Source organism: Lepidochelys olivacea (genome assembly GCF_965140295.1).
Source record: "Lepidochelys olivacea isolate rLepOli2 genome assembly, chromosome: 17".
NCBI lineage: Eukaryota > Metazoa > Chordata > Testudines > Cheloniidae > Lepidochelys > Lepidochelys olivacea.
Genome location: NC_140427.1, coordinates 1,731,879 through 1,759,543, shown reverse-complemented (window position 1 = coordinate 1,759,543; position 27,665 = coordinate 1,731,879). Strand labels below are relative to the sequence as shown.

At 57.5% G+C, this 27,665-nt stretch overlaps 1 protein-coding gene across 4 annotated transcripts in view; it reads left to right on the top strand.

Annotated features, from left to right (window-relative positions):
* Nucleotides 1-13,483, top strand: part of FLOT2 (flotillin 2) — a 31,220-nt gene extending 17,737 nt beyond the window's left edge. For all 4 annotated transcript variants that reach the window (XM_084651200.1, XM_084651197.1, XM_084651199.1 and 1 more), the window contains 8 exons: nt 5,420-5,543; nt 5,954-6,072; nt 6,580-6,693; nt 6,800-6,919; nt 8,421-8,635; nt 8,898-9,081; nt 9,391-9,540; nt 10,052-13,483. In XM_084651200.1, coding sequence (XP_084507326.1) covers nt 5,420-5,543; nt 5,954-6,072; nt 6,580-6,693; nt 6,800-6,919; nt 8,421-8,635; nt 8,898-9,081; nt 9,391-9,540; nt 10,052-10,090 — 1,065 coding nt within the window. In that variant the 3' untranslated portion in view covers nt 10,091-13,483. The remainder of the gene's footprint in view (nt 1-5,419; nt 5,544-5,953; nt 6,073-6,579; nt 6,694-6,799; nt 6,920-8,420; nt 8,636-8,897; nt 9,082-9,390; nt 9,541-10,051) is intronic.
* Nucleotides 13,484-27,665: the final 14,182 nt, after the last annotated feature.

The following is a 27,665-nucleotide window of genomic DNA, read 5'->3' as shown; positions in this document are numbered from 1 at the left end:
CACACCAACCTAAACAACAGCTGGGACAGCTGCAGTTTCTCCACTTGACCAGTTAAGAGGAGAGACTTCAGTTAAGGAGGGGGTTCTGTGAGCTCAGAGGCCTTGTGACTGTTGCATTCAAAAGACAAGGCCAAGCTGGCAGGAAGAGGTGCCTGGCCTAAGGATGCTAACACCAAAGCCAGGTCGCACAGGAGTGGTGAGATCGAACTGGGGGGTTGCATATGGGAGTGTTTCCATAAATCTGTAACCCTTCGCTTTTTAAGAATCCACTGTTAGTGGTTACAGAGATTCTTTGGTTGAGCTGGTGTTCCTTGCTTTACTGCCACGTCATCCCTGCAACCAGAGCTCCCACAGCCAGGTGGACCCTGGGGAAACGTGTCTAAGCAGCGGGGGGCTGAGGCACTGGTTCCAGGGTCAAGGCAGCTGGACTGCAGGGTCCCTCTACCCAAGAGGGGTGTCAGATATGATGTCCATCTCTGGGAGTGCACCTGAGATGCAGAGCTAAGAGCAGTGTCCCAGTGCTGAAGCACAAGGGATTCAGTGACTCGATTGCACTGAAATGGCTCTTTTATGAAGGGAAGCTGTTGGAAGACGCACAGCGGCGGTTGATCTTGGTTCGTGCTGTGCATTCTGCTGTCGAGTCTGTACAATTGTTTGTGGTATTTGCAAGAGTCCTGGTCTGAAGCCCAGGCTGAATGTGCTAAGACAGCTGACTTGAGCAGGGACTCTGCATTGCATGGCCCTTGCGACCCCCTCTTGTGTGACAACCACAGATTGCTCTCTTGGAAATAAGGCAATCTCACAGCTGGAGTACTGCATGCAGGTCTGGGCACTCCATCTCAAAAAGGATATATTAGACTTGGAAAAGGTACAGAGAAGAGCAACAAAAATGATTAAGGGTATGGAACAGCTTCTGTATGAGGAGATTAAAAGACTTGGACTGGTCAGTTTAGAAAAGAGACGACCAAGGGGGATATACAGTCATTAATGATGTGGAGAAAGTAAACAAGGAATTGTTGTTTTACCCCTTCATGTAACAGAAGAACCAGGGGTCACGCAGTGAAATTAGTAGTTGGTGGGTGTAAAACAAACACAAGGAAGTATTTCTTCACACAATCACAGTTTCCCTATGGAACTTGTTGCCAGGGGATGTTGTGAAGGCCAAAAGTATAACTGGGTTCAAAAAAGAATTAGTCATTCAGGACAGGTCCGTCAATGGCTGTTAGTCGAGACGGTCAGAGACACAACCCAGGCTCCAGTTGCCACTAAACCTCCAATTGCCAGAAGTTGGGACTGGACAACAAAGGATGGATCACTGAATAATTGCCTTGTTGTGTTCATTCCCTCTGAAGCATCCAGCACTGGCCACTGATGGAAGACAGGATACTGATCTAGACGGACCATTGGTCCAACCCAGAATGTCATTTTCATATTCTTATGACTCCAAGATCACTTTCTTGAGTGGCATCAGCTAATTTAGACCCCGTCATTTTGTACATGCAGTTGGGATTGTTTTCCAACATGCATTACTTTTCACTTCTCAACGTTGAATTTCATCTGCCGTTTTCTTGCCCGGTCGCCCAGTGTAGTGAGATCTCTTTGTAACTCTTCACAGTCAGCTTTGGACTTAACTATCCTGAGTAATTTAGAATTGTCTGCAAACTTTGCCACCTCCCTACTTACCCCCTTTTCCAGATCATTTATGATTAGATGTAAGGGTCGTTTCAGAGAACTGCAATGCCCTTTCCTCTCCCAGCACTAAGTCTGCACCCTCTGCCTGGGCAGCGTGCTTGTTATACTGACAGAACTGCACAGGATCGTTTCAGGGGACAAGACAAGATGTCACGTTTATTGTAACACAATTTGATTTATGACCAATAACCAATATCTAATACCTGTGTATATACACACCCCCCCCCCCAAATGTTCTGCAGCTGCTGTATAGTTACCAGTCCTGAATGTAGCTTGAGTTTGTAGCTTGTGGCGGCTAACTGGCCAGGAAAGCTGGGCACAAGGAAGGGCTGGGTCTCTGTTGGGCGCGCACCAATGCCCTTCCATGTTGGCAGCAGAGTGTTACCCTCCAAAGTCTTCCATCTCACCCATCCTTTTTGTAGGCTTCAGTTTGAATCCAGAGTCTATAGGTCTTGCTGTGTCACGCTGCCTCTGGGTCCGATGTGATTGATCACCCGTCTATTGCAGACATGACTTTCAGCCTGGGACCTGGCTTTGATGTTTCTTCAATTGTACTTTTGTTCTTTTCTTTTGAGGGTGGACTCTTCTTGCTTTGTCAGGGCTGTTGTCTGCACCTTCAGCCATTGGTGTTTACACTTTATTTCATCAGGACTGGCTGGGGCTGGAGGTTGAGTCCATCATCCATACATACCTCATTCACACATCTAAACTACGCTAACAAGATTACAGCAGGGTTTTGCAAAAATGGAGTTAGCATTTTAAAATGGAGTTTGGGAGAAGTTAAAATGGAGTTTGGGTTACAAGATGGGCAAGTGTAAGGAATGGCAAACAGTGAACAGAAGTTACAATATAGACAAGTACAATGAATGACCGTGAGCAGAAGTTACAATGTTGAAGCAGTGCAAGTTTCAGTGATTTAAGCAGCAATTGGATTGAAAGTGAAACTCAATTAGCCAGTTATTGGGGTACCTGGCTTATGAATGAATGTAGTTTCATTCATAAAACTTTACTTATGAAGTTATATCAATTGAGTGAACAATTAAAAACAATTTCATTGGTCAGTTCTACATGCTGAAGCCCTGAACGTTGCTCCCCTAGGTGGTAGGGTGAGACATCTAGGAAAACCCATCTAGAACTTCTGCAGCTGCGCCCCGGAAGTGCTTCGTGCAGTGCTTTGAAATTGTTGGAGGACTCTCAGCCTCAGGGCAGTGTCAGAATCTTAGCCAGTGGTAGCTGAATCCATCCTCCTTGCGGTGCTATGAATGTGGCAGCGCTGACGAGAGACCCGGCCCAGCAGGGTTTCGTTTCTCGTAATGGAATGAGGCCCTCCGCCACAAACGGCTCAATTCGAGGAGCCCAGAGCAACTTGCCAGCTGCTCAAGAGTCACCTCTAAGTAGCGTGAGAAGGTGCAGATGGCTCGAGCTGTCCTCTGTGCAGTGGCAGCCTGTGACGCATCCCGGGATACCCAGGGCTGCGAGGCACCTTGCTACCACCTGCCCTTGGCGTGAGGAAGCCTTGTCTGTGGTTGTGGATCAGCTCCCTGACTCCACCAGCCAGGCCTCACTATGTGCAGGTTAGCAGTAGGCACACACCATCCCCAGAGCGCCCGGGGGGGAGCACCCGGCCCCTGATCCACTGAACACTCAGAGTCCCTACTCCTAAAGGAACAGTACACACCACTTACTACTGGTCCCCTTAACACATAGCACATAGATCTCTTCATAGTGAACACAGCACGTTTATTATGGAAGAGCAGAGATTCAAATGATAGAAAGTAATTACACTGGAGACAAGGTTACATATACAAGGGAATCGTAACAGGCTTGCTAGTGTGTAAACGTAACTCACAAGACATTTCCCGGTCTCCCACAGGACAACTCGCTCCACGTCCTTTTCCCAGCGTTTTCAGCCAAGATGGCTGTGATTCCCACCCCGCCCTTCATAAGATCAAGCTCACTGGCAACTTGTCTTCACTGCCTGAAGGATGGAAGAGCATCTCTGTGCACCCCCCAGATATACCAGCCCAGACCTTTGTTCTTCACCTGAAAAGAGCCTCCCCCCACCCTCCATTTACCTCTTCCTGTTTATTTCCTTCTGAAATCTCCACAAGCTCTTCATTAACATTTGACTCGGTGTGCTAATAGACCTGTTTTGTAAGACACACAATGGTCCTCTGGGAGAGATGGTTCCCCCTCCACTCTGCAGAAGCCTGTTTCCAGGCACACTGCCTTTGCGTGACCTGCCTTTAACTAGCAGGCCTAGAGAACATCATTTTTAGAATATTACATAACTCCCGAATCTTTTTCCTACCTCCATCAGTGATTTTCGTGAGCATTTGACACAGGCTTTCAGGAGACACCTTGCCTGGCATTCTTTCAGTGAACCCCGGGGATCCCTATATCACTGTGTACCCCTGTGCCCTCTGCTAGTTGGCATCAGGAGATCCCTGGGTCACATAACCCATGGAAACTTCAGGTCACAGCATGCAATGCTTCACCGTAGTAATCAGCAGTGGGCACTCAGATTAAGATGGAGCATAGCATGTTGGGATCTGCTTTTTCCATGAGCTGCAGCTCTCTGTTAACAAAAGGCAGCTACATGCTAGATTAATAGAACTCCACGGCCACGCCGTTAGCACGGCGTGGCAGCAGCTGCAGTGTGTGCCTGGGGTCTCCACAGGGTAACGTGCTCCGTAAGGTTTGAATTTAAACTAAGTTTATCTTAAAAGAGCATGTCCCATACCAAGAGAACCATCTTGGAGCCCGGCGGGTACATGGATCTTGGATTATCTTAATGGAAAAGCTGCTGGGAGTTGAAAGTTGTTGTGTTTTACTGCAGAGAGATTGCAAGAGAGCTTGACCTGACCAGTGACCTTGTCATGATGATTCCTTGGTCGGACCCAGTTCCCCCAGGGGCCTCCAGGGGTGACTGTACCCTTTGGGGAGACGACGGTCTCGTCTCCCAGTAGTGAGCTGGACTGCCATGACAGGCTGAGCTCCTCATCTGGGCCGCTTGCAGGCTTGGCTGGCAAACTTCTTGTGATGGGCAGGGTCAGAGCCCAGCAGACCCCGTGTCTGATGGCCCGCCCCGGGTGCCGTTTCTCATTTGGAACGTGACTTGGAACATTGATTTCCAAGTGCTCCTTGGACAAATCTGGGTTTTTCTCATTCTCCGGCGTTTGTTTGTGGAAGGAGTAGCCCTAGCGAAGGAAGAGCGAGAAGCAGGAAGGTAATTAAATGTGCATTGTACGTTGCTCCTTGGGTAAACCTCTCTCTCATGTATTTTGGTATCTGCATGGTAATGGTGGCCTTGGTCAGGTCACCTCTGCAATACTTTTCACCTGTTAGGTTTGATTGGGTCCTGTTGGCGTGCGCACTGGACCAGCTTCTGGCACTGGCCAGTGGAGTCACCTACTATTGCTGCACTGACGTGGAGGTGACTGCAGTGATCCACCCTGCAGAGGGCAGCTGTAGTCATGGGTTTGGAGAGGTCTCTGTCTCTGCTCTCCATCTCTGCTCGCTCTGCAGCAGCCGTTCCGTAGCAGCAATGACTGCCAGTGCTCGTTCAGCTGTGTGTCCTGCACTCTTGCTGTTGGTGCTAAGGAAATAGCCGGGTCCCCTGGAGTGCCTGGAGCTTGGGAGGCCCTGGTGGCAATGCTGCTGCTGTTGCCGGGTGCCTGTTCCTCTAGACTGACCTTTATCTCACTGTTCCCTCTCCTCTCTCCAGGTGAAAATAATGACCGAGAGCGAGCTGCTGGCTGTGGCGTGTGAGCAGTTCTTGGGGAAGAATGTCCAAGACATTAAGAACGTGGTCCTTCAAACGCTAGAGGGGCATCTGCGATCCATCCTAGGTGTGGTGCAACTACCCTGCCGCTGACGTCACAGTAGCCAGCGCCTTGAACGGCGTTTCCCCTCTGCGTGTGCAGCTCTCGGTGGCTGCTTCCCTCGCTGCCCTCTGGGTGCTAGAGAAACAAGCTAAGCTTTTCAGCATCACTCTGAACAACTGCTTTTCATAGTCGGAGTTTCTGGCATCTTCCTCGTCATGGGAAAGTGTGAAATTGAGATGTAGGCAGGCCTGGCGAAGCCTGGGCAAATGTTTGTGCTGTCGCATCCAAACCTGACCCCCCTTTTCCCAGCTCTTGAACAGCTGGGAGATAACACGGGGCCTCTCATTCCCTGGTACCTCCTAAGCTTACTGCCCACCTATTGTGCTTTTCCCATTGTTCGTGCAATAGCGCTTTGGCTTTGTTTCCTTTTCCAGGCACCCTGACAGTTGAACAGATCTATCAGGACAGGGATCAGTTTGCCAAGCTGGTGCGGGAGGTGGCAGCTCCAGACGTGGGCCGCATGGGCATCGAGATCCTGAGCTTTACCATCAAGGTACAGCCGGGCAAAGGGAACCCCACAGCTGGACAAGGAGAACCCACTGGGCCAATTGGCAATGCTTCTGGGGCAGTAACCTATCGGTCCTAACTTCTTTGGAAAGGTCTCTGTAGGATTTACAGTCTGCCTGTGCCCTGCTAGAGTTTCCATAACAGCAGCTGCAGACTGGTATACAATATGGGCCATACATTCAGTTCTCTGTATGCAAAGTGCTGGAATTCAGCGCCCCACCAGGGCCGGCTCTGTAAACATAGCTGCAGTTCCCCTATCATGTGGGAGTCACAAGAGCATTGCACAGAGAGCTCCTCTGCCTCCTCAGCGTGGTAACCTTCCCCCTTTTGCATCTCTTCAGTTCCCAGGCAGGCTGGCAAGGCAGGTTTGCATATCCTGGAGCGAAGCGGCTGCTTTGTTGTTGTGAGCACTGGGTGCTCTGGGAAGGAGGGGTGGGGGTCTGGGATGGAATGACTTGCCGTAGATGATTTTGAAGTATCTCCCTCTGTCTAGGATGTGTACGATAAGGTGGAATATCTAAGCTCTCTGGGTAAGACTCAAACAGCCGTTGTTCAGAGAGATGCCGACATTGGCGTGGCAGAGGCTGAGCGAGATGCCGGCATTCGGGTACGTTCAGCAGCAGTCCCCCAAAGGGAGTGTCATCCTTCAGCTGCTTGCCAAGGCTGCTGATGTCCTCGCGTATCTGAGTGTGTGGTGTGATTCCTTCCTGCAGGAGGCCGAGTGCAAGAGGGAAATGCTGGACGTCAAGTTCATGTCAGACACTAAAACGGCCGATTCCAAACGGGCCTTTGAGATGCAGAAGGCTGCCTTCAGCCAGGAGATTAACATTAAGGTGAGAGCGTCCTGCTTCCCCCTGGCTGGACTTCTGACTTGGAGATCAATAGCAGTGGGTTCTTTCTAGCTGCCCTTCTCTGGGGTCTGTGGTTAGTCATCTTTTCTCCCTTTTTACACTGATAAATGCTGAAGATGTCGCTTGTCAAACAGATTTGTAGACTCTACATTCCAGGTTAGTTGCAGTATTGGCAAATCCTTTGAGTAAGAAACCGTAGGTTCCCCAGGCCTGGCAGCTCTGCAGATGTGTTGGATGCTTAGGGCGATGTGTACTGCCTCAGAAGGGAGGAAGAGAAATGCTCAGAGCACCTGAACTGGCTGGTTCATTAGCCACGAGGTGCAAGAAAAGGTGGGGTCAGTTTCCCAGTTAGACAAGTGCTGCCTTAGCCTGAGGTTTCCCAAGTGGAATCCAACTGGCCCTGATGTGTTCTGGTGCTTGTCAGCCACTAGCTCCTGGAAGTGAGGGGGACAAGGGGCTGGGCACATGGAGAAAGTCTGAGCAAAGCTGGGCAGTCGCTGGCCCAGCAGAGTTCTGAGTGCTCCTCACAGCACGTTCCTCCCCTCCCATATCGGGGGGGCTAGCTGGGACTGGGGGAGAGCGGAGTGGAAGAGTGTTCCAAGGGACAGGACACGGGCTCCTCCAAGCCCTGCTTGGGACTAGCTGGTAGGGAGAACACCTCGCTGTGACTCCAGCTCCCAGGATGGGACAGGGAGGATTCCCTTCAGGAGAGAGGGAGCGTCTTTGATTTCCCAAGAGAGCAGTTACCTCTTCTCTTCTCTGCAGGCTCTTACACCTCTTAGGCCGAGGCCACTCACTCTGGGCGGTGAGGCATTTGCAGGTCATCCTGTCTCCTCTCCGCCAAGGTCCTTCTGCTTCCCTTGCTGGTGAAGGCAGCAATGTCAATCTGTCACTGGGTCAGCGGCCAAGCTTTTCTGTTCAGTTAGGGTTAAGGGTGGGCACGAAGAGCCTTTGTAAATGGACAAGTGGGTCAGGGCTGGAAATCCTGAAGTGACTTTGTGTTCTCAGTTGCAATAGCAAGGGAAGAACAATGCTGCTGATCTCCTCAGAGCCAGGTTCAGAGCTCCTGCTCCCACTACAGATGCAGACATCGCAAACTCCTAAAATAGCCCAGGGAGCTGTATTCCTTCCCCATATTGGGGAAAGCGAGGGCAGCAGCTGCTGCAAGGGGAAACTGTCACCTCTCGAGCTTGCTGACTGGGTGAGTGAGTGAGGTTGGGAGAAAGTCTGGAATCAGGTGACCTTTGAGAAGGGGGAGCGCTGCGCTCCAGCCATCCATTAATCCCTGGTGCTGGGGCAGTCACTTGAGCTCTGGGGTTGTCTAGATCAGGATATCCAGCGTCCTAGGAGGCAGATAGCACAAGGAGGGGTTCCCCTTCTTCATGCCTCTGAGGTCTCAGCTAGGCTTGGGCAGGCAGAACTAACAGCTTTGTAAGCTAAGCCTTTGGAGTCCCGGCTGTGTGCTGTTCCCCTCTGTGTACAGACTGCCGAAGCCCAGCTGGCCTATGAGCTGCAGGGTGCCCGGGAGCAGCAGAAGATCCGCCAGGAGGAGATTGAGATCGAGGTGGTGCAGCGCAGGAAGCAGATTGACGTTGAGGAGAAGGAGATCATCCGGATGGACAAGGAGCTGACAGCCACCATCAAGCGGCCGGCAGAGGCCGAGGCACACCGCATGCAGCAGATCGCCGAGGGCGAGAAGTGAGTGGCCCAGCGGGTACAGGTGCCCAAACTCAGTCTGGCAGCATGCGAAGAGCCTGAGTTGCATGGGAGCAAATGTAGCTACCTTTGAGTTGAACCCTGCACTGGGAGCAGTGGGAGTCCCAGCATGCTGAGCCTGGCCCAGGGGGCTCTCGAGGGCCCTTCCGACCCCTACTATACAGAAGCCCTCCTATCCACAGCAGCGCACTGCTAAGGAGCGGGACTCTGGGCTCTTTCCAAGGAGGGGTTGTTTCCTTTCCAGGGTGAAGCAGGTTCTCATTGCACAGGCCGAAGCAGAGAAGATTCGCAAAATTGGTGAGGCAGAGGCCTCTGTCATCGAAGCCATTGGGAAAGCAGACGCGAAGAAAATGAAGCTGAAGGCAGAGGCTTACCAGCAGTACGGTGACGCGGCCAAGATGGCTTTGGTGCTGGATGCTCTGCCACAGGTGAGAGGCTCAAACGCCAGTCGCTGAGCCAGCCTCTCTGCAGGGAGGGGGCTGTGGGAAAGGTCGGTGAAAGGTTTGGCTCTGCTGCGCCTGTGAATCGCACCGTGCCGGCGCCTGGTGGCTAAGTCCTGGGCCAGATCGGGTGCTCAGAGCCTTCCTGCAGTCAGGCACCAATGGGGACATGCTTGCAGGTGTACTTTTATACCTGAACCTTTTTGAAGTCTGGCCAGCAAGTTTGCAAGCAGCCCCCTCCTGCTGGAAAAGAAGGTCCCTGGTTCATTCTGATCTCCTTCCCCTGCGCCTCCACAGATCGCTGCCAAGGTGGCCGCTCCGCTGGCTAAAGTGGACGAGGTTGTTATCCTCAGTGGTGACAATAACAAGGTGACGTCTGATCTGAACCGTCTGCTGGCTGAGATCCCCGCATCTGTGCATGCCCTCACTGGCGTCGATCTGTCCAAGGTGAGCTGGGACCAGCGGGGCTGTCACATGGAGAGCTGAGGCCTCTTCCCACTTCAGGGGACCTGCCCTTAGCTTTCTTTGTGGTTTTATTACATATCCACAGCACCAGTTAGAAACCCCTTCGATCCTACCCCTCCCTACACCCTTTGAATGTTATCGGACTGAGGAAGCTCTCCACTGCTCTGACCAACATTGCTTGGGGGGTCACTGTGCAGAGTTGGTGGCCCCACACTCCTGGCCAAGTCATGGCTGCAGTTCCTGGAAGGGAACAAGGGAGATCCCTTCCCATGATGTGCTGTGGGGGCAGAAGGGGGCTTTCAGTGTGCCCTCCACCTCTCAAAGCTCAAACCTGTGTCTCTGATGTCTTCCCCTCTCCCTGACGGCTTTCTCCCCGTCGTCCCCAGCCTTTGTTCTGGCTGCAGAGTCTCAGCCCGAGAGCCTGGGGCTGGCTCTCTCACCTTCCGTGTCCCACTGCAATGCTCTTAACAGCTTCTCTCCTCCCACCCTGCAGATCCCCCTGATCCAGAAAGCCACGGGAGCCCAGGCATGAGGCCGCCAGTCCAAAGCTAGTGACGACAACTCCCCGTTATGCACTCTTACTTCAACTGCCTTTAACACTTGGGAAATCCTTTTATATCAGAGACAATTGGAAGTTCATTTTTAAGCTCTGGTGCCTTATTTTGTAGGACCAGAATGATGCATGTTAAATTGGTCTCTTTTTCTTAAGGGGAATTTATTTTGTAAGTTTAATTGTGTGTTGTATTAGTCTGGAGTATCGATTTGAATCCTCGGTTATAATTGGCAGCTTGTCTGGTCTTGCAATCTTGGTGCCTTGAAGTTCTCTGTCCTCTGTTTGGAGCTCAGGGGCAGAGAGGCCGAGAGGGGTGAGCTGGAAGCCCGGGGGCTCAGGGAGGATTCACTGGGGCAGTGAGGAGTGTGGATGGAGGGGTTTGCAAACTTCTTCCTTAGGGCAGAAGCCTGTTTCTGTAGTGTTCTCGGTGCGTGGAGCTGCTGGAAGAGAACCCTGAGCAGGACGTCCTCTTGTCTGCCCAAGTTACAAATGTGATCTAGCGAGTCCCACGTCCTTTCGCTCACAACTGCTTTTGTGCTCACCCGCTGGCTGGCCTCCCCCCTGTACATTACCCCCAGGGCATGCAAAGCATAGCAAGATTGCCCTGAGCCAAGCCCCCAGGACCACTCTGAGTTCTGAAGGGCCCAGTCCAGGCTAGCGCTTGAGAGAGGAGCCACCCTCGGGCGACTTCTTACTCAATGCATGAGTTCTATCAGAGCCTGCTGAGATCTGCCCAGCCAACTGCATTGTCAGGGTGCAGGTCTCAGGGCCTGCCTGTGGCCATGCCATGCTGCTGCATACGTGGGACTTAATCCGGGGGCCACGGTTCCTCCACTGCTTGATTCAGTCTCAGAATGTAGCTGCTGAGTGGCTACAGTGAGTTCTCTCGGCAGATCTCCGCTCAGGGCCTGCTTGAGAGCAGCCAGAGCCCTGGGGCCAAGTGTGGGATGAGCACTGCTCCGGGAGCGCCCCTTTCTCTCCTGGCTGTTGCCTGCGGTGCACAGTGGCATGGCTGGAAGCGTGGCGAGTACAGGCTCTCTAGTGTGTGTCAGGCAGCTGCCTGCTCCCGTGGGAAAACTGCTTGCAGCCCCACCAGATTGAGTCTGTCAGTCAGCGGGGTGAAGCCAGCCTACTGTCCCAGGTGTGTTGCAGACCCTGCCCTGATGCTGGGAAAGAAACTGCTCCTGTGGGAAGCCAGCTGCCGTTCTGGAAGGGCCACGGAAGTCACGGCTCTGCTGGCTCCCTTTTGTACACAGCCTCTGAACGGCTTCTCTCAGCAGCCGGCAAGGCCCAGCCCAGACACTGCAGGGGGCAGTGTAGCCCCTTGGCTCCCTTCATCTGGGCCCTGAGGTGCAGCCTGCAGGGGCACTGGGTTGCGGAAGGTTTGATCTGGCTGGAGCTGTGCATGCTGGGCCCTGTGCTCTCCAGGCTCAGGATGGCGGGTAGCCAGGGTGCCAGTGTCCCCGCGGCCCGGACACTGCAGTTAAAATGACGGACAGCAGCACTGGGCGTGGTGGGGCTGTAACCCCTCGCCCGGGTCGGGGGGTTCCGGGGCTGTAATCCAAACACTGCCTGATTGTTGGTTGTTTTAATTTTGTTGAGCACGTGGCCCAGAATCCTAGCTCCATGTCCCACGCTCTCCCTGCCATTCCCCCCGGCTGCCCTCCTTTGGCATGGTTTGCAGGGGGCAACTGGCTCTCACAGAAGGACTTGGTCACAGAGGCAGACTGTGCAGCTCCGGCTGTCAGGCGCTGTGGATTTCAGTCCTGGGGGTCCCCTCTGAAGCTGTGTGTAAAGGCACAGAGCCCCAGTCATGCTATGTGGTGGCCGTGGCAGCAGCAGGCGGGAAAGCAGCCGGCCCCTGCTGCAGGCAGAGGATGAGTACCGTGTGAGGTGTCACTCGCGTCCCAAAGCTGTTGTAATCCTGGGCTGCTGTGTAGCAGCTTTTCCTGTCCCTTGGTGTGACTGATCCCGCTGCTGTAGGTGCCAAGCTGTGCCAACGGCCACTCTGCTGCTGCCAAAGTGTCTTCTCCTACCAGTGGTAGCCAAGGCTTGTGTCCTTGTGTCTCCTTGTGCCCTCTCTTGCCAGCTCCTCTTCCCCTAGTGGTTTGTCCAGCTCAGGGTGGGCACAGCCGTGCGTGGGTCGCTCCCCCCAGCAGAAGGGCCTCACGCCAGGGCTCTTGGTGCTGCTTGACCTGCCTCGGGGTTGTCTCAGTTGTTTTATAGACAGCTAGCCTGTGCGGGGTGGTGTGCTGGTCGGAGTGTTCTTGCCCTGGTTGGAGTTGATCTGCGTTATAGGGACCAATCCGGAAGCTTCACAGGCCCAAAGAGGGGTGGGGGATTAAACTAGGGGAAACTGTGCATGGCAGTAGGCCTTGAAAATGCTCTGACCTCCAGTCTCTCACGTTATCAGGTTAGCAAGGACACAGGCACCGTGGCCGGCGGGCAAAGGAATCAGCATAACAATAAAGCTGCTGGTGGTGGTGAACTGGGGGGCCCAAGGCCTAGTGCCCACAGGGCCAGTGCCCATTCTCCCCCTGCCCTCAGTCCTCACCCACAGCCCCCTGCTGCTCTGCTCCTGGGGCCTGCAGTGTGAATCCTACGCTGAAGTACAGTGCCCGCTTCTGTGACAGCCCCTGGCACATGGACACCAGTTTCTTTCCTTGCCAAAGTCAAACTCCCCAGGTCTGCAGAGGAGACTGTCTACTGCTGCCTGCAGCTAGTTACGTTTCTTCCTCCTCCCTGCCCCGGCTGGGTCAGCACGAGGGGCTCTGGCTGTCTTGTGTGTCCCGTGGAAGACCCTCCCTGCAGAGCAATCTCGTGGCTTTGACGGGGAATGCCCTGGTTTCCCACCATCTGTGTCTTTCCTCAACACTGTTCTGGCCGTGGGGCGGCTTGTGAAAAACTGTCCGAGTTGTGTGCGCTCTGGCAGGCTGCTACCCGTCTCCCTGCAGCTGGGAAGGTGCCTCCCTCTTTGGGAGCTGGGGGGTGAGTTCAAGGATGTGACTGGATGTGTAATGTAGAGCTGAAAGTGGGTCTGGCCGGATTTCCATGGGGAAACACGAGGAATGAAGGAATGTCCGGCCTCCTGGGGCTTCTCTCAGGGCTGAGGCTAGCTCTGCATCGGGAGGGAGGAGCTAGCTGGACAACAGGAGGGGAAGGGATGGGTTTATCTGCTGGCTTGCGCGTATGCCCCAGACACACTACTCTGTATATCTGGAACTAGCTTATTGCGACGGCAGGCCAGGAGCTGACTGCTCTGTAAAGGCTGTTCGTATCTGCATGTAAATTGTGCATGCCACAGCGCTGCTGCTATGTTACATACTGTGTAATAAAGAGGCAGCATGTCCATGCTGCACTGGCTGTCGGTCATGCCCTGCTCGGACTCCTTCCTTCTCTGTTGCAGGGCAGGCTCCACTTCCCCTCAGGCCCCAGCAGGCGGAGGGAAGGGTCTGCTTGTCCTCTGCCTCCCACTGACCCCCACAGCTGCTGCGGGAGTTAGCTGGAGGAGCCGGCGGACACAGGCAGTTTGCAGGGGCTGGCCTGCAGGCAGCATTCAAAGGGCCAGCTTTGCCCTGAGAACTGGCCTCATCCCAAGCCTGCTCTGGGACCCACAACTCTTCAGCTGGGCCAGAACTCTCCCTCTTTCTCTCCTATCAGGCCCAGGTGGGCAGCCTTGGGCTTCTTGCCAAGCTCACCTGTGTTTCCTACAGGGTAGCACTGCCGGTTTCAAGCTGGGAGCCCAGCCTCATACCAGCTGCTGGTAGATGGCAGGAGGAAGCCACTGTGGATGGGTGCATCACTGCACCAGAGGGGCCCCAGCTCGCATTTCGCCTCCAAGGCGACCACCTTGGCCAGCCTCGCAGAGTCCATGGCAGAGGTGAGGAGAATCCTGCCACCCTCGGGCCTGGTCCCGGCCCTGACCACTCAGCCACACTGCCCTCCACGTCCAAGTGGATTTACCAGGCTGCTGCCAACAAGCTCATCTTCCCTAGGTGACTCAGGCAGCAGAGTCTACTGAGCCCAGGGGAAGCATCCCACAGCTCCACGTGCCCCAGGCTGGCGGTGCTGCCTGCCCTTAGCCAGGGCTTCTGCTGCCCCAAAGGGGTAGTTAATCCCTGTTCCAGGCAGCACTGCCGGAGCCCTGACACCAGACGGAGCCTGAGGCTGAAATGGGGCCAGTGCCTGCAGCTGCCAGAGGGCAGAAACAGCAGGGATGTCAGTCCCGCAGCTGGGACAGGCTGGTAGGAGCCCATCGCACAGCACACTCTGGCCTCTCCTGGGGAACGCGGCTGTTCTGGGCTCTCCTCAGTGCCTAGCCATGGCACATGGAGACCGGGTCTGGCCCACGCTGCTCCCTGCGTCAGTGCGGCCTGGCCACAGCACATGCTGGGACCTGCTGGCTGAAGGTGAGGGTAGCTGCCACATGCTGACAAATTAGATGCAATCTCTGGGCTCTCGGCTGGGCAAACAGGCATCCAGCTGCATTGTCCCAGCCACCTACCATCTGCCTGCCCTGAGCCTCAGTCACATTCACCCTTCCCGGGAACACATGCTCAGCCCAGTGGGGAGCTGGAGCCGGTTCACACCGGTTTTCGCAAACCAGTTGTTAAATTTTGAAGCCGGTTTAGAACCGGTTGTTAAAGGAGTGGGGAAGCTCAGGCGGGACGGACCTGTCCCTCCCGCCTGAGCTCTTGGCTGGGGAGGCTCCCTTGTGAATTTTTACTGAGCCTTCGGCGGCCCTTTGGCAGCGGGTCCTTCACTCGCTCCGGGTCTTCGGCGGCGGGTCCTTCAGTGCCACCGAAGACCCGGAGGGACTGCAGGACGTGCTGCCGGAGACCTGGCGCGAGTGAAGGACCCGGTTCTTGAGCTTCTGGCAGCTCATCACTGGCTCAGCCCTTCTAGAAACTGGGTTTAAAGTGAGTCCCTGTCACTGTACATGGACTGGGGCAGCAGCACCTGCTGTCTGCTTACGCTTCCTGCTCTGGCCAGCGCCAGTCCTCAAGCTGTGGCCTCTGCAGCCTCTGGGCCCTGCAGTGCCCGGCTAAAGGAGCAGAGTGTGGCAATCGGAAGCTAAAACCGGTAAGTGTTTCTGATTTTCTATCCCTGTCCATTTAGCTACTGCTCTGCCCCACAAGCAATGGGTCCTGGCTGCCCCTGCCTGCCCCTGCAGCTCACCATGGACGGTCGGCTTGGTCAGGGCATCCCAATCCTGCTAGCCTTACAGTAATGCCTGTGTAGGAGAAACCCTGAAGCAGGGCAGGCTGGGTCACCCTTCCCCCTCAGCCAGGACAGGAACATCACGGGCGTGGGGTCAGGGTTGAGACGAGTGGGAGGAAGAGCCCACTGCTTGGAAGCCGAGCCAAGATCTGGGTGTCTGGCAGCCCCCTGACTGAGGGACCCTGTAAAGACAAACAGCTGAAGAGTGTGTGTCTGACGCCTGTGGAGCTGCAGATAGTGCAGGGTGGGGACAGTGAAAACTTCCTGAAGTCCAAGCAGAGGCTGAGAGCTGGAGGATCCCTTATCTACGAGCAAACACATGGGCCTGGGCCCCCAGCACATCCAGGGAGCAGAGCATGTGTGCAGGCCAGGTCCTGGGGTCCTGCACCAGAGGCCCCGAGCCCCTCTGGCTGCATCACCGCTGGCAGTGTGTCTTCCCCACCTTGGCCTAGCTCTGGCGCTGCAGCGAAGGGCTCAGCAGTGCCTAGTGGAATTAATAGGCAGCAGGTTTAATACAAACAAGCGGAAGTGTTTTCTTCACAAAATGCACAGTCAGCCTGTGGAACTTGCTGCTAGGGGATGTTGTGAAGGCCAAGGCTATAACAGGGGTCCAAAAAGAATTAGATTCATTCCTAAAGGATGGTCCATCAACGGCTATCGGCCAAGATGGTCAGTAACACAACCCCATGCTCCGGGTGTCCCTAAACCTCTGACTGCCAGAAGCTGGGACTGGACGACCGGGCTGGTCACTCGATAATTGCCCTGTTTTGGTCATTCCCTCTGAAGCATCTGGTGCCAGCCACTGTCAGAAGACAGGACGCTGGCCTAGCTGGACCATGGGTCTGACCTGAGGAATTAACCCAGGGAGGGGTGGGGGGCTCATTTCTTTGCAGACAGAATTGGGGAGGTCAGTAAATCATCAGGTTAAAACAAAATGTTTGTGCTAAATAAAATAAGTAAATAGGTCAGTAGGCTAAAAAACCAAACTGTCTCAGCCACCTACACCCGGGAAACTGTTTAATATCAACTAAAGAACAAAAATCTAAAGTTTCACAAAGGTAAAGATGAGGAAAAGAGGAAGTCAAACCATATGCTGTGCGTGTGGCACTGGAAATGGTTCCTGCAAAGTAACCAAGCCAATCCAAACCTGTAAGATGCAACGGACAGTACATGCAATAAAACGTGTCATGTATATTTAAAGCTGTAATGAACCCTGCATCCTCCCCCCCCAACCCCCTATGTTTGTTTAATCAACGTAGAACTGCTGAATGTCAAATAAAGTATGTCAGAAACAAGAAGCCTGCCAAACAATCAGTGGGGCCCCTGGGTGATTGAGGTGCTAAAGGAAGACAAGGCTGTTGCAGAGAAGCAAAATGAATTCTTTGTGTCCATCTTCACCACAGCGAATGTGAGGGCAATTTCCCACACGAGTCCTTTTTAGGTGACAGATCAGAGGAGATGTCCCAGATTGAGGTGTAAATAGAGGAGGTTTTGGAACAAACTGATCAATTAAACAGTAAGATGTCACCAGAACCAGATGGTATCACCCAAAAGTCCTGGAGGAACTCAGATATGAAATTCATAGAATCATAGACTTTAAGGTAAGAAGGACCATTACGATAGTCTAGTCTGACCTCCTGCACAACGCAGGCCACAGAATCTCACCCACCCACTCCTGTAACAAACCCCTAACTTATGTCTGAGCTACTGAAGTCCTCAAATCGTGGTTTAAAGACTTTAAGGTGCAGAGAATCCTCCACCAAGTGACCCGTGCCCCACCCTGCAGAGGAAGGCAAAAACCCCCCAGAAATTGCAGAACTGCTAACTGCGTTATGCAATATATCGCTCAAAGCAGCCTCTGTGCCCGATGCCTGGTGGAAGCAAACATGATGCTGATTTTTTTTAAAAAGTCTCCAGCGGCGATCCTGGCAATTACAGGCCGGTAAGCCAGACTTCAGGACCAGGCAAATGGGTCAAAACTACAGTAAAGAACAAAATTATCAGACACAGAGATTAACATGATTTGTTGTGGAAGAGTCAACACAGCTTTTGTAAAGGGAAATCAGGCCTCACCAATCTATTAGAATTCTTTGAGGGGGTCAACAGCCATGTGGACAGGGGGACCTAGTGGATACAGTGTACTTAGACTTTCAGGAAGCCTTTGACAAGGTCCCACTCTAACGTCTCTTAAGCAAAGTGAGCACTTAAGGGATAAGAGGGAATTATTTTTGTGGATCAGTAACAGGTTAAAAGATAGGAAACAAAGGGTAGGAATAAACGGTCAGTTTTCACAGTGGAGAGAGGTAAATAACAGGGTCCCCTAAGGATCTGTCCTGGGACCAGTGCTGTTCATCATAGTCATAAATGATCTGGAAAAGGGGTAAACAGTGAGATGGCAAAATTTGCAGATGGTACAAACTACTCAAGATAGTTACAAAGCAGACTGTGAAGAGCTACAAATGGATCTCACAAAACAATGACTGGGCAAAAAAACAGCAGATGAAATTCAATATCAATAAATGCAAAGTAATGCATGATGCAAAGCACAATCCCAACTATACATAGAAAATGATGGGGTCTAAATTAGCTGTTACCACTCAAGAAAGATCTTGGAGTCATTGTGGAGAGTTCTCTGAAAACATCCCTCAATGTGCAGCGGCCGTCCAAGCGAACAGAGTGTTGGGAATCACTAGGAAAGGGATACATTAGACAAAATATCATAATGCTGCTATATAAATCCATGGTACGCCCACATCCTGAATTCTGCAGGCAGTTCTGGTCACCCCATTTCAAAGAAGATGTATTGGAATTGGAAAGAGTACAAAGAAGGGCAACAAATATTATTGGGGGTCTGGAACAGCTTCTGTCTGAGGAGAGATTAATAAGACTGGGACTGTTCACCTTGGAGAAGAGATGGCGACAGGCAGATATGATAGAGGTCTAAAAATCATGGCTCATGTGCAGAAAGTGAATCAAGAAGTGTTATTTACCCCTTCCATAACACACAAACCAGGGGTCTTGCAATGGAGCTGGTTTAAAACAAACACAAGGAAGTATTTCTTCACACAATCACAGTCAGTCTGTGGAACTCATTGCCAGGGGATGTTGTGAAGGCCAAAAGTAAAATTGGATTAAAAAAAAATTACCAACATTCATGGAGGATGGTCCATCAATGGCTATTAGCCAAGCTGGGCAGGGACACAACCCATACACCGACTGCCCCTAAATCTGACTGCCGAAAACTGGGACTGGATGCCAGGGGATGGAGCACTTGATAAATTGCCCTTTTCTGTTCATTCCCTCTGATACATCTGGCACCGGTCACTGTTAGAAGACAGAACACTGGGCTATTGGTCTGACCCAGTGTGGCCGTTCTTATGTTGCGGGGAGGCTGGACCTGCCCGGGGGCTCCTGTCCGGTAAGCTAGCACAAGTTGAAAGTCTCCTGGGTGCTGCCAGCTGGTTCCCCCAAGCCAACCCTGCGGGCTGTGGAAGGCTGGGACACCTCCCACCCGTCCCAGCTCCTAGGAGAACACAGGAGCCCCCGCAGCCTCCCCACCCCTGTGTTCCCTGCCAGGATCAGAGCAGCTCCAGCCTGGGGTCCTGCTGCAACCTGGGCAGTGCCGAGATGCTGGCAGGGTTGCTAGGAGAGCACAGGCTCCCACCCAGGTGCCAGGGCAGGGCCCCTGATAAGCAGCAGGCTCTTGCCTATCAGCAACTCCTGCCCAGAGCGCCCCATCCAGCCCCTTATCACAGGCCTCACAGGCGAGCGGCTTCCAGGAACCCTGAGCCCTGCCCCTCGGCCAGGCCAGCGGCCAGGCACGCAGGCCACACACACAGTGACAGCCCAGGTGAGTGCCCCACACATGTTCTACCCAGAGTTCCAGTGGAGGAGCCCCTGCCCTCAGCAGGGTTGAGGTGACACCACCAACCACCCTCCTCCCCCAAGGCCGAGCCCTGCTCTGTGGCGGGGCATGTGGACACATGGACACCGGCATCTGTCCCTCCCCAACCTAGCTGCCACCAGTTATCTGGGTGCTGAGTCCCTCGGAAATAGCCAAAATCCCTCTGCACCAAGAACAGCCTCTACCACCCCACCCCCACCCCCGTTGGCTGCGCCTAGCTTGGCTCCCTGCCTCAGTGGCTCTCCTAAGAGGCATTTGCAAAGGCCCAATGGGAGGGGGGAGCCGAGCAACCCCAGGGGTATGGTCTAATCGCACAAGCCTGGTTCTCAGGCCTGCTGAGCCTGCAGCTTCCTCAGGCAATTTCAGGGGCATGCCAGAAAAATAAGCGATGCCTGGCTGGGGTGGGGGTCCCAGAGAGGCACAGCAGGTGCAGTCCTGTCACAGGATGGAGCAGGTGCCAATGCCTAGACCTGCGGGGACGGGAGCAATTCACGGCAGTGCTGCCTCAGTTACTGACCATCCCTGGATGTGCCTCTGTGGGGCTGGGATGCCCACGGTCGGGGCAGGGATTGTGCCTGGCTCAGGGGACTCTTCGGTTTGTGCTGTACGTATCCTGCTACTTAATGGAGTTTCCTTTGGGAAAAAAGCAAGACCATTTGGAAGCTGACAACCTCCAAGCTCTGGGCCAGCAGCGGGGCTCTGGTTCCTGCTCAGAGGATCAGGGCCCAGCTTTGTAGCCCTGGGCTGGTGGTTTGGTGGCCCACACATGGAATGAGTATACAGGGTCTTAGCCCAGCTCCTAGCAGATGGGATGCCATGGCACGAACACCATGGCTATAACCAGCCCTAATTGGAGCTGGGCCCTGCTCTTGGCAGGCTGGGCAGAAAGTGGCCCCTGGGGCATGAGCACCCCTGGCCCTAGTGCTCCTCTCTTCAGGACACGTTAGCAGGGTGGGGGGAAGAGCTGCTCCTGCTGCTCGGTTTCCAGGGCCCCTCCCGCTGGTGCCCAAGTCCCCCCGCTCTCGTGATGTGCGTGTGCTAACCCTGAAGCAGGTGCCAGGCACGTGGGGTGGCCGTGGGCCCTGCTGGCCATGGGCCAGGGCACCTGGGCTGGGCTCTTTTGATGGCAGTCCTGGGGAATGTGTGTAATGACACTTGACACTCTGGTGCAGCTGTCACAGGCCATTTACAAAGGGGAAGAACTTGCCCCTACATCCAGGCCCCCGCAGTACTTTTCTGACCCAGGGGAGCAAGGCAGGGCGCAGTGCTGCTGGGCCAGGTGGTTTGTGTGGGCCTTGTGCCGGGTGCAGGGGCCTTTCGCCCCAGGGGAGTGGGCAGGGTGCTAACTCCACACCAAGCAGACAGGACTCAGTTGCTGTCTTCAAAGCTCTGTCACTTCCTGGAGCTCCCTAGCACTGGGGCAGACTCTTCCCTGCGGCAGCTGCACCAAAGCCAGGCAGGACAGGGTTAAAAGGGGGAGGGCCAGATATGAGCAGATAGTTGATATGCAAATGAGGCCAGAGTAGGTATTATAAGTGACTCAGCGGGAGGCGCTTGCTCTGGAGTGGAAAGAAGGAGCCCACTCCCCTCCCCGGCCTGGCCCGCCAGCCCAGCCCAGCCCAGCCTGAGCCAGGTAAGTGCCCAGACCCTGCTCTGCCTTCCTGAGGCTCACCAGGAGGGGCCTCGCTCTCTTTTATTCCTTAGAGTCTTCTCTTTAATGACTTATCCACAGTCCCAAGGGGTGAACAGCTGCTCTGCTCCAGCCCACCAGCGTGAAGTGGCTGCATCCTGTCCCACCCACTGGAGACTCCCGTGGGCTGGTGGGTCACATTCGAAGAGGGCCTGGACTCTGCTACATGCTACTATCCCCTGGCCTGGGTTGTAACTGCCACATGCTTGTTCAATCTTCCCGGGGTAGATTCTACCAGGGCTGGTCCCTGGAGTTCCAGAGGGAAGCTGGTTCGCCTGGTGATGGCAGCCAGGCTAAGGGAAAGGGGCTCTGGCATTGCTGCCTTAGACTTCCCCAGAGCTGCATCAGTGGGGCAGCCCCGGCTGAGAGGCCTGGGGCCCCTTGCGCTGCTTTATTACAGGCTGGATTTTCTTTGCTTGCTCCCCTAAGTCCCAGCTCCATCTCAGCAGCCAGCAGGGTGGCACCAGGCACCGTGACAATCTGCACTAGGGAACGGAGACGGGCCCCTTGCCGTGAGAGGGTGAATGTCCCCAGGGATGCAAAAGACCAAACCCCAGCTCCGTGTACCCCTGACTTGTGGGGTGCCAGGCAACTGGCTCCGTGTACCCCTGACTTGTGGGGTGCCAGGCAACTGGCTCTGTGCCCATCTCTGCGCTGTGGGCATGGAAACTTTGTTTGGAGGCTGGGGCGCTGCGTGTGGAAAGGCCTGTGTTATCAGGCCCCCTTCTCCATCCCCATGGAGGGCAGGAGCACTCCCCACTCTGCGTGTCTGAGGGGCACTGCCATTTCCAGTGCTCTGGGAAGCCCTTTGGCAGGAGGCTGGTGCTAGCTGGGGATGGTAACTGGAGTAACACCCCACACGCCTCCCTTGGATGCCAGGAGGCCAGGACAAGCAAGGACAAGATCCAGGGAGTTCTGGGAGACTATTCCCCACCCCTATGAGACATCATGTGGGGTTCTGGCACCAAACTGCCTGCCCAGAAGCTGGGAGGCCCAGAGTCCAGGCCTGCCCTGGCTTTATATTGTACTCTGTGGCTTTAGGAAGTCCTAGGGCAGCTGAGAAGCTGGTGGGAGGAGGGAGTAGCGGCTGCTCTCAGGCAGGCCGGCCTGGCTTTGTGCTGTCCTGTCTCAGCAGCTCTCTGGTCTCGCCCATAACGCTGCTCTCTTGGTGTTTTTCTAGGTTCCCTTTTCCAGCCCAGGCAGCAAGAGCGTCCACCCGCCATGGGGGCTCTGGGCAGGATATCATCGTATACTGTAAGTTTGCTATGAGACACTACAGTATAGATGATGTACTATCCTGAGCTTCACCCCTCAGCCAGGAGCTCTACTGCAGGTCCAGCCTGGCCAGCTGGGAGCAGCGGCCCAAATCACTTCTAGCACAGCACAAGTTCCTCCCCCTCCTGCAGAGGAATGGAGGGCTAAGCGGGGGGCGGGGGTGGCCCTAAAGCCACCCATGAAGGCCTGGCCCTGCCTGTGGCACCCTCGCCCCTTCAGCCCCTTCCTGCATTCAGGGCGCTCCTTTTCCCCGGGTTCCAGCGTGGGACGGAAACAGGCGCTATCTTCCTGCCGCTCTGGGGCACCTGCACAAACAGGCAGCAAGTGGGGAAGCAGCCAGTGGGGAAGAAAGGGTTAACAACTACTCCTCCCGCCAGGCTGGAGCCCTGCCCTGCTGGGGGGGGATTGCCGCCTGAGCAAGAAGCAGCTGCCAGGAGGCTGAGCACACGGAGTGTCAATGAAACCGTTACCATTACTGACTTTAGTAATGATAACGGTTCTACTGCCACCCCAGCATCCGGCCAGCGAGAGCACGAGGAGCAGCACCCCACCGCCAGGTGCGGAGCAGGACCCCTCCAGGGTGCCAGCCACTACGGGAGGGAGGCCAGCCATGAGACCCGCCCCCAGCGTCCTCTCAAAGTGGGGGAGGGGCAGGGGGAGAGCTTGGGGTACCCTGCCTGGGGGTCAGATTCCCTTGGGCCACACCGCCTCTCCCTAGTCCCTTTGCCAATCAATGAGAAATAAAGGTGTTTCCTTTGATGTCTGGATTTCTTTCCCCTATTTGTGTGATCCCAGAAAACAGCCCTCCAAAGGCAGGGCCCGGCAGTGATGCTGCCTGTGCCCCTTGCGGGGTGAGGGGCAGGGAGTGGGAACAAGCAGACCAGGAGAAACCTGCCCCAGGAGCTCTGTTCTGCCCTCCTAGAACCTGCACCCAGCGTCCCTGTCTGCCGTGGTGCTGGCTACAAGCCTGCTGCGAGAACCAGCAATTCAGGCAATTAATTGAGCTGCTCAAGGTGGGGAAGGAGAGGGTGGTAGAAAAGGAGAGGGTGGCTAGTACCCCGCGCCTGCCATCCAGCCCCCCTGCTCTTCCGTTCCTGGCCTTCTCGTTCCTTACTCCAGTGTCCCATTGCGTGTCCTCAGCTTGACGGCCGCCAGGCAGGGGCTCTTGTGTCCTCACGCTGCTCGGTACCCGCTTCCTCTGGGGTTTTGGGTACCTCACTCACCTCTCCGTGCCTTCATCTGCACCCAGATGGGAGGACTATCTCCCCCGCTCCGTGCAGGGCAGGTTGTGAGGCTGAGCAGGATTGCAGGGGTGAGAGATGGCCAAACCCCTCTGCTGGGCTCTACCTTCACAGAGAGCCGCTCTCTCAATAAAGAAAGGCGATGGGATCCCAGGGGACGCTGTCACCTGCTGCCCACCCCACGCTGGCTGTCTGGAGTGCCTGGGTGGCAGGGGCCCTGTTCTTCAAGCTGGTGCTGAGCAAGCTGGCAGTAAATCACGCCAGTGGGGCAGGAGCAGGCCAGCACATGGCAACCAGTCCTTGGCCAGACACAAACAATGCTATGTCAGGTGGGTAAGGGGGCAGGTGGGTCAGCAGCCCGCTGGGCCTGCCAAGCCCTTGCCTGGGCTATTCTAGGCTGGGCTTGTATCAACGCTGGTCTTGCAGAGAGAGTTTAGGGCCCTGCAGGGCAGAGGTGGGGATGCTGGGGTGGTGGGGGGAGCTGGGGAGCAGTAGGGGGCTGGGGGAAGGTTAGCATCCCAGGGCCAGGGGCTACTGTACTGCAATGCAAACAGCAACACAGCAGTGGGGTGCGTGTGCTGGGGAAGCATCAGTGGGTCCACCTATTGCCAGGGGCTTGGGACTGCAGGAGCTGAGGTGGGGGCTGGGGGGAGGTCAGGGGGCACTGGAGGGGAACTGGGGGACTGCAGGGGTGTGGGGGCTGTAGGGGGCCCATGGGGGCAGTAGGAAGCTGGGGGAGCTGTGGGGATTGCGGGGCACAGGGGGGTGGGGGACTGTAGGGGCTGGGGGCTGAGGGGATTGCCGAATCCTGAGGGGTGGGGGGCTGTGGGGGCTGGGGGGGCTGAGGGGATTGCGGGGCCCTGGGGGTGGGAGGTATAAGGGGGCCCAGGGGCTGTAGGGGGCCCGGGGGGGCTGTGGAAGTCGGGGGGGCTGAGGGGATTGCATGGGGGCTGTAGGGGACCCGGGGGGCTGTGGAGGCCGGGGGGGCTGAGGGAATTGCAGGGTGCTGGGGGTGGGGTGTGTAGGGGGCCCAGGGGCTGAGAGGATTGCCGTACCCTGGGGGTAGGGGGCTGTAGGGCCCGGGGGGGCTGAGGGGATTGCGGGGTGCTGGGGGTGGGGGGTGTAGGGGGCCCCGGGGCTGAGGGGACTGCGGGGCACTGGAGGCCGGGGGGCCTGAGGCGATTGCAGAGGGGGCTGTGGAGGCCGGGGGGCTGAGGGGATTGCGGGGGGGGGCTGTAGGGGGTTGCCAGGCCCAGGGGGGGCTGTAGGGGATTGTGGGGGGCTGTAGGGGATTGTGGGGGGCTGGAGGGCACCCGGGGCGCTGAGGGGGTTACCAGGCCCGGGGGGCTGAGGCGATTGCAGGGGGCTGTAGAGGGCCTGGGGGGGCTGAGGGGATTGCGGGGGGCTGGAGGGGGTCCGGGGCGCTGAGGGGGATGCCAGGCCCGGGGGGGAGCTGAGGGGATTGTGGGGGGGGGCTGTGGAGGCTGGGGGTGCTGAGGGGGTTGCGGGAGGGCTGTAGGAGGCCGAGGGGGCTGTGGAGGCTGGGGGGGCTGAGGGGATTGCGGGGGGCTAGAGGGGGCCCGGAGCGCTGAGGGGGTTGCCAGGCCCAGGGGGCGGGGGCTGAGGGGATTGCGGGGGGGCTGTAGGGGGTTGCCAGGCCTGGGGGGGGCTGTAGAGGATTGCGGGGGGCTGGAGGGGGTCCGTGGCGATGAGGAGGTTGCCAGGCCCGGAGGGGGGGGAGGGGCTGAGGGGATTGCGGGGGGGCTGTGGAGGCCGGGGGGGCTGAGGGGATTGCGGGGGGGCTGTAGGGGGTTGCCAGGCCCGGGGGAGGGCTGAGGCGATTGCGGGGGGCTGTAGGGGGCCCAGGGGGGCTGTGGAGGCCGGGGGGGCTGTAGGGGTTGCCAGGCCCGGGGGGGGGCTGTAGGGGATTGTGGGGGGCTGGAGCGGGCCCAGGGCACTGAGGAGGTTGCCAGGCCCGGGGGGGGGGCTGATGGGATTGCGGGGGGGCTGTAGGGGACCCGGGGGGGCTGAGGGGATTGCGGGGGGGCTGTAGGGGGTTGCCAGGCCCGGGGGGGGGCTGTAGGGGATTGTGGGGGACTGGAGGGGGCCCAGGGCGCTGAGGAGGTTGCCAGGCCCGGGGGGGGGGCTGAGGGGATTGCGGGGGGGCTGTGGAGGCCGGGGGAGGGCTGAGGGGATTGCGGGGGGGCTGTAGGGGGTTGCCAGGCTCGGGGAGGGGCTGTAGGGGATTGCGGGGGGGCTGTAGGGGGTTGCCAGGCCCGGGGGGGGCTGTAGGGGATTGCGGGGGGCTGTAGGGGGCCCGGGGGGGCTGATGGGATTGCGGGGGGGCTGTGGAGGCCGGGGGGGCTGTAGGGGATTGTGGGGGGGCTGTGGAGGCCGGGGGGGCTGAGGGGATTGCGGGGGGGCTGTAGGGGGTTGCCAGGCCCGGGGGGGGCTGATGGGATTGCGGGGGGGCTGTAGGGGGTTGCCAGGCCCGGGGGGGGCTGTAGGGGATTGTGGGGGGCTGGAGGGGGCCCAGGGCGATGAGGGGGTTGCCAGGCCCGGGGGGGGGCTGAGGGCATTGCGGGGGGGCTGTGGAGGCCGGGGGGGCTGAGGGGATTGCGGGGGGGCTGTAGGGGGTTGCCAGGCCCGGGGGGGGCTGTAGAGGGTCCGGGGGGGCTGAGGGGATTGCGGGGGGGCTGTAGGGGGTTGCCAGGCCCGGGGGGGGCTGAGGGGATTGCAGGGGGGCTGTAGGGGGTTGCCAGGCCCGGGGGGGGGGCTGAGGGGATTGCGGGGGGGCTGTAGGGGGTTGCCAGGCCCGGGGGGGGCTGAGGGGATTGCAGGGGGGCTGTAGGGGGTCCGGGGGGGGCTGAGGGGATTGCGGGGGTCTGTAGGGGGTTGCCAGGCCTGGGGGGGGCTGTAGGGGATTGCGGGGGGCTGTAGGGGGCCCGGGGAGGGCTGAGGGGATTGCGGGGGGGCTGTAGGGGGTTGCCAGGCCCGGGGGGGCTGTAGGGGATTGCGGGGGGGCTGTAGGGGGTTGCCAGGCCCGGGGGGGGCTGTAGGGGATTGCGGGGGGCTGTAGGGGGCCCGGGGGGGCTGAGGGGATTGCGGGGGGCTGTAGGGGATCCGCGGGGGCTGAGGGGATTGCAGGGGGGCTGTAGGGGGTTGCCAGGCCCGGGGGGGGGCTGATGGGATTGCGGGGGGGCTGTAGGGGGTTGCCAGGCCTGGGGGGGGCTGAGGGCATTGCGGGGGGGGCTGTGGAGGCCAGGGGGGCTGAGGGGATTGCGGGGGGGCTGTAGGGGGTTGCCAGGGCGGGGGGGGCTGTAGGGGATTGCGGGGGGCTGTAGGGGACCCGGGGGGCCTGAGGGGATTGCGGGGGGGCTGTAGGGGGTTGCCAGGCCCGGGGGGGGGCTGAGGGGATTGCGGGGGGGCTGTAGGGGGTTGCCAGGCCCGGGGGGGGGCTGATGGGATTGCGGGGGGGCTGTAGGGGACCCGGGGGGGCTGAGGGGATTGCGGGGGGGCTGTAGGGGGTTGCCAGGCCCGGGGGGGGGCTGATGGGATTGCGGGGGGGCTGTAGGGGGTTGCCAGGCCCGGGGGGGGCTGAGGGCATTGCGGGGGGGCTGTGGAGCCCGGGGGGGCTGAGGGGATTGCGGGGGGGCTGTAGGGGGTTGCCAGGCCGGGGGGGGGCTGTAGGGGATTGCGGGGGGGCTGTGGAGGCCGGGGGGGCTGAGGGGATTGCGGGGGGGCTGTAGGGGGTTGCCAGGCCCGGGGGGGGCTGATGGGATTGCGGGGGGGCTGTAGGGGGTTGCCAGGCCCGGGGGGGGCTGAGGGGATTGCCAGGCCGGGGGGGGCTGTAGGGGATTGCGGGGGGCTGTAGGGGGTTGCCAGGCCCGGGGGGGGGCTGATGGGATTGCGGGGGGGCTGTAGGGGGTTGCCAGGCCCGGGGGGGGCTGATGGGATTGCGGGGGGGCTGTAGGGGGTTGCCAGGCCCGGGGGGGGCTGATGGGATTGCGGGGGGGCTGTAGGGGACCCGGGGGGGCTGAGGGGATTGCGGGGGGGCTGTAGGGGGTTGCCAGGCCCGGGGGGGGCTGATGGGATTGCGGGGGGGCTGTAGGGGGTTGCCAGGCCCGGGGGGGGGCTGATGGGATTGCGGGGGGGCTGTAGGGGGTTGCCAGGCCGGGGGGGGGGCTGATGGGATTGCGGGGGGGCTGTAGGGGGTTGCCAGGC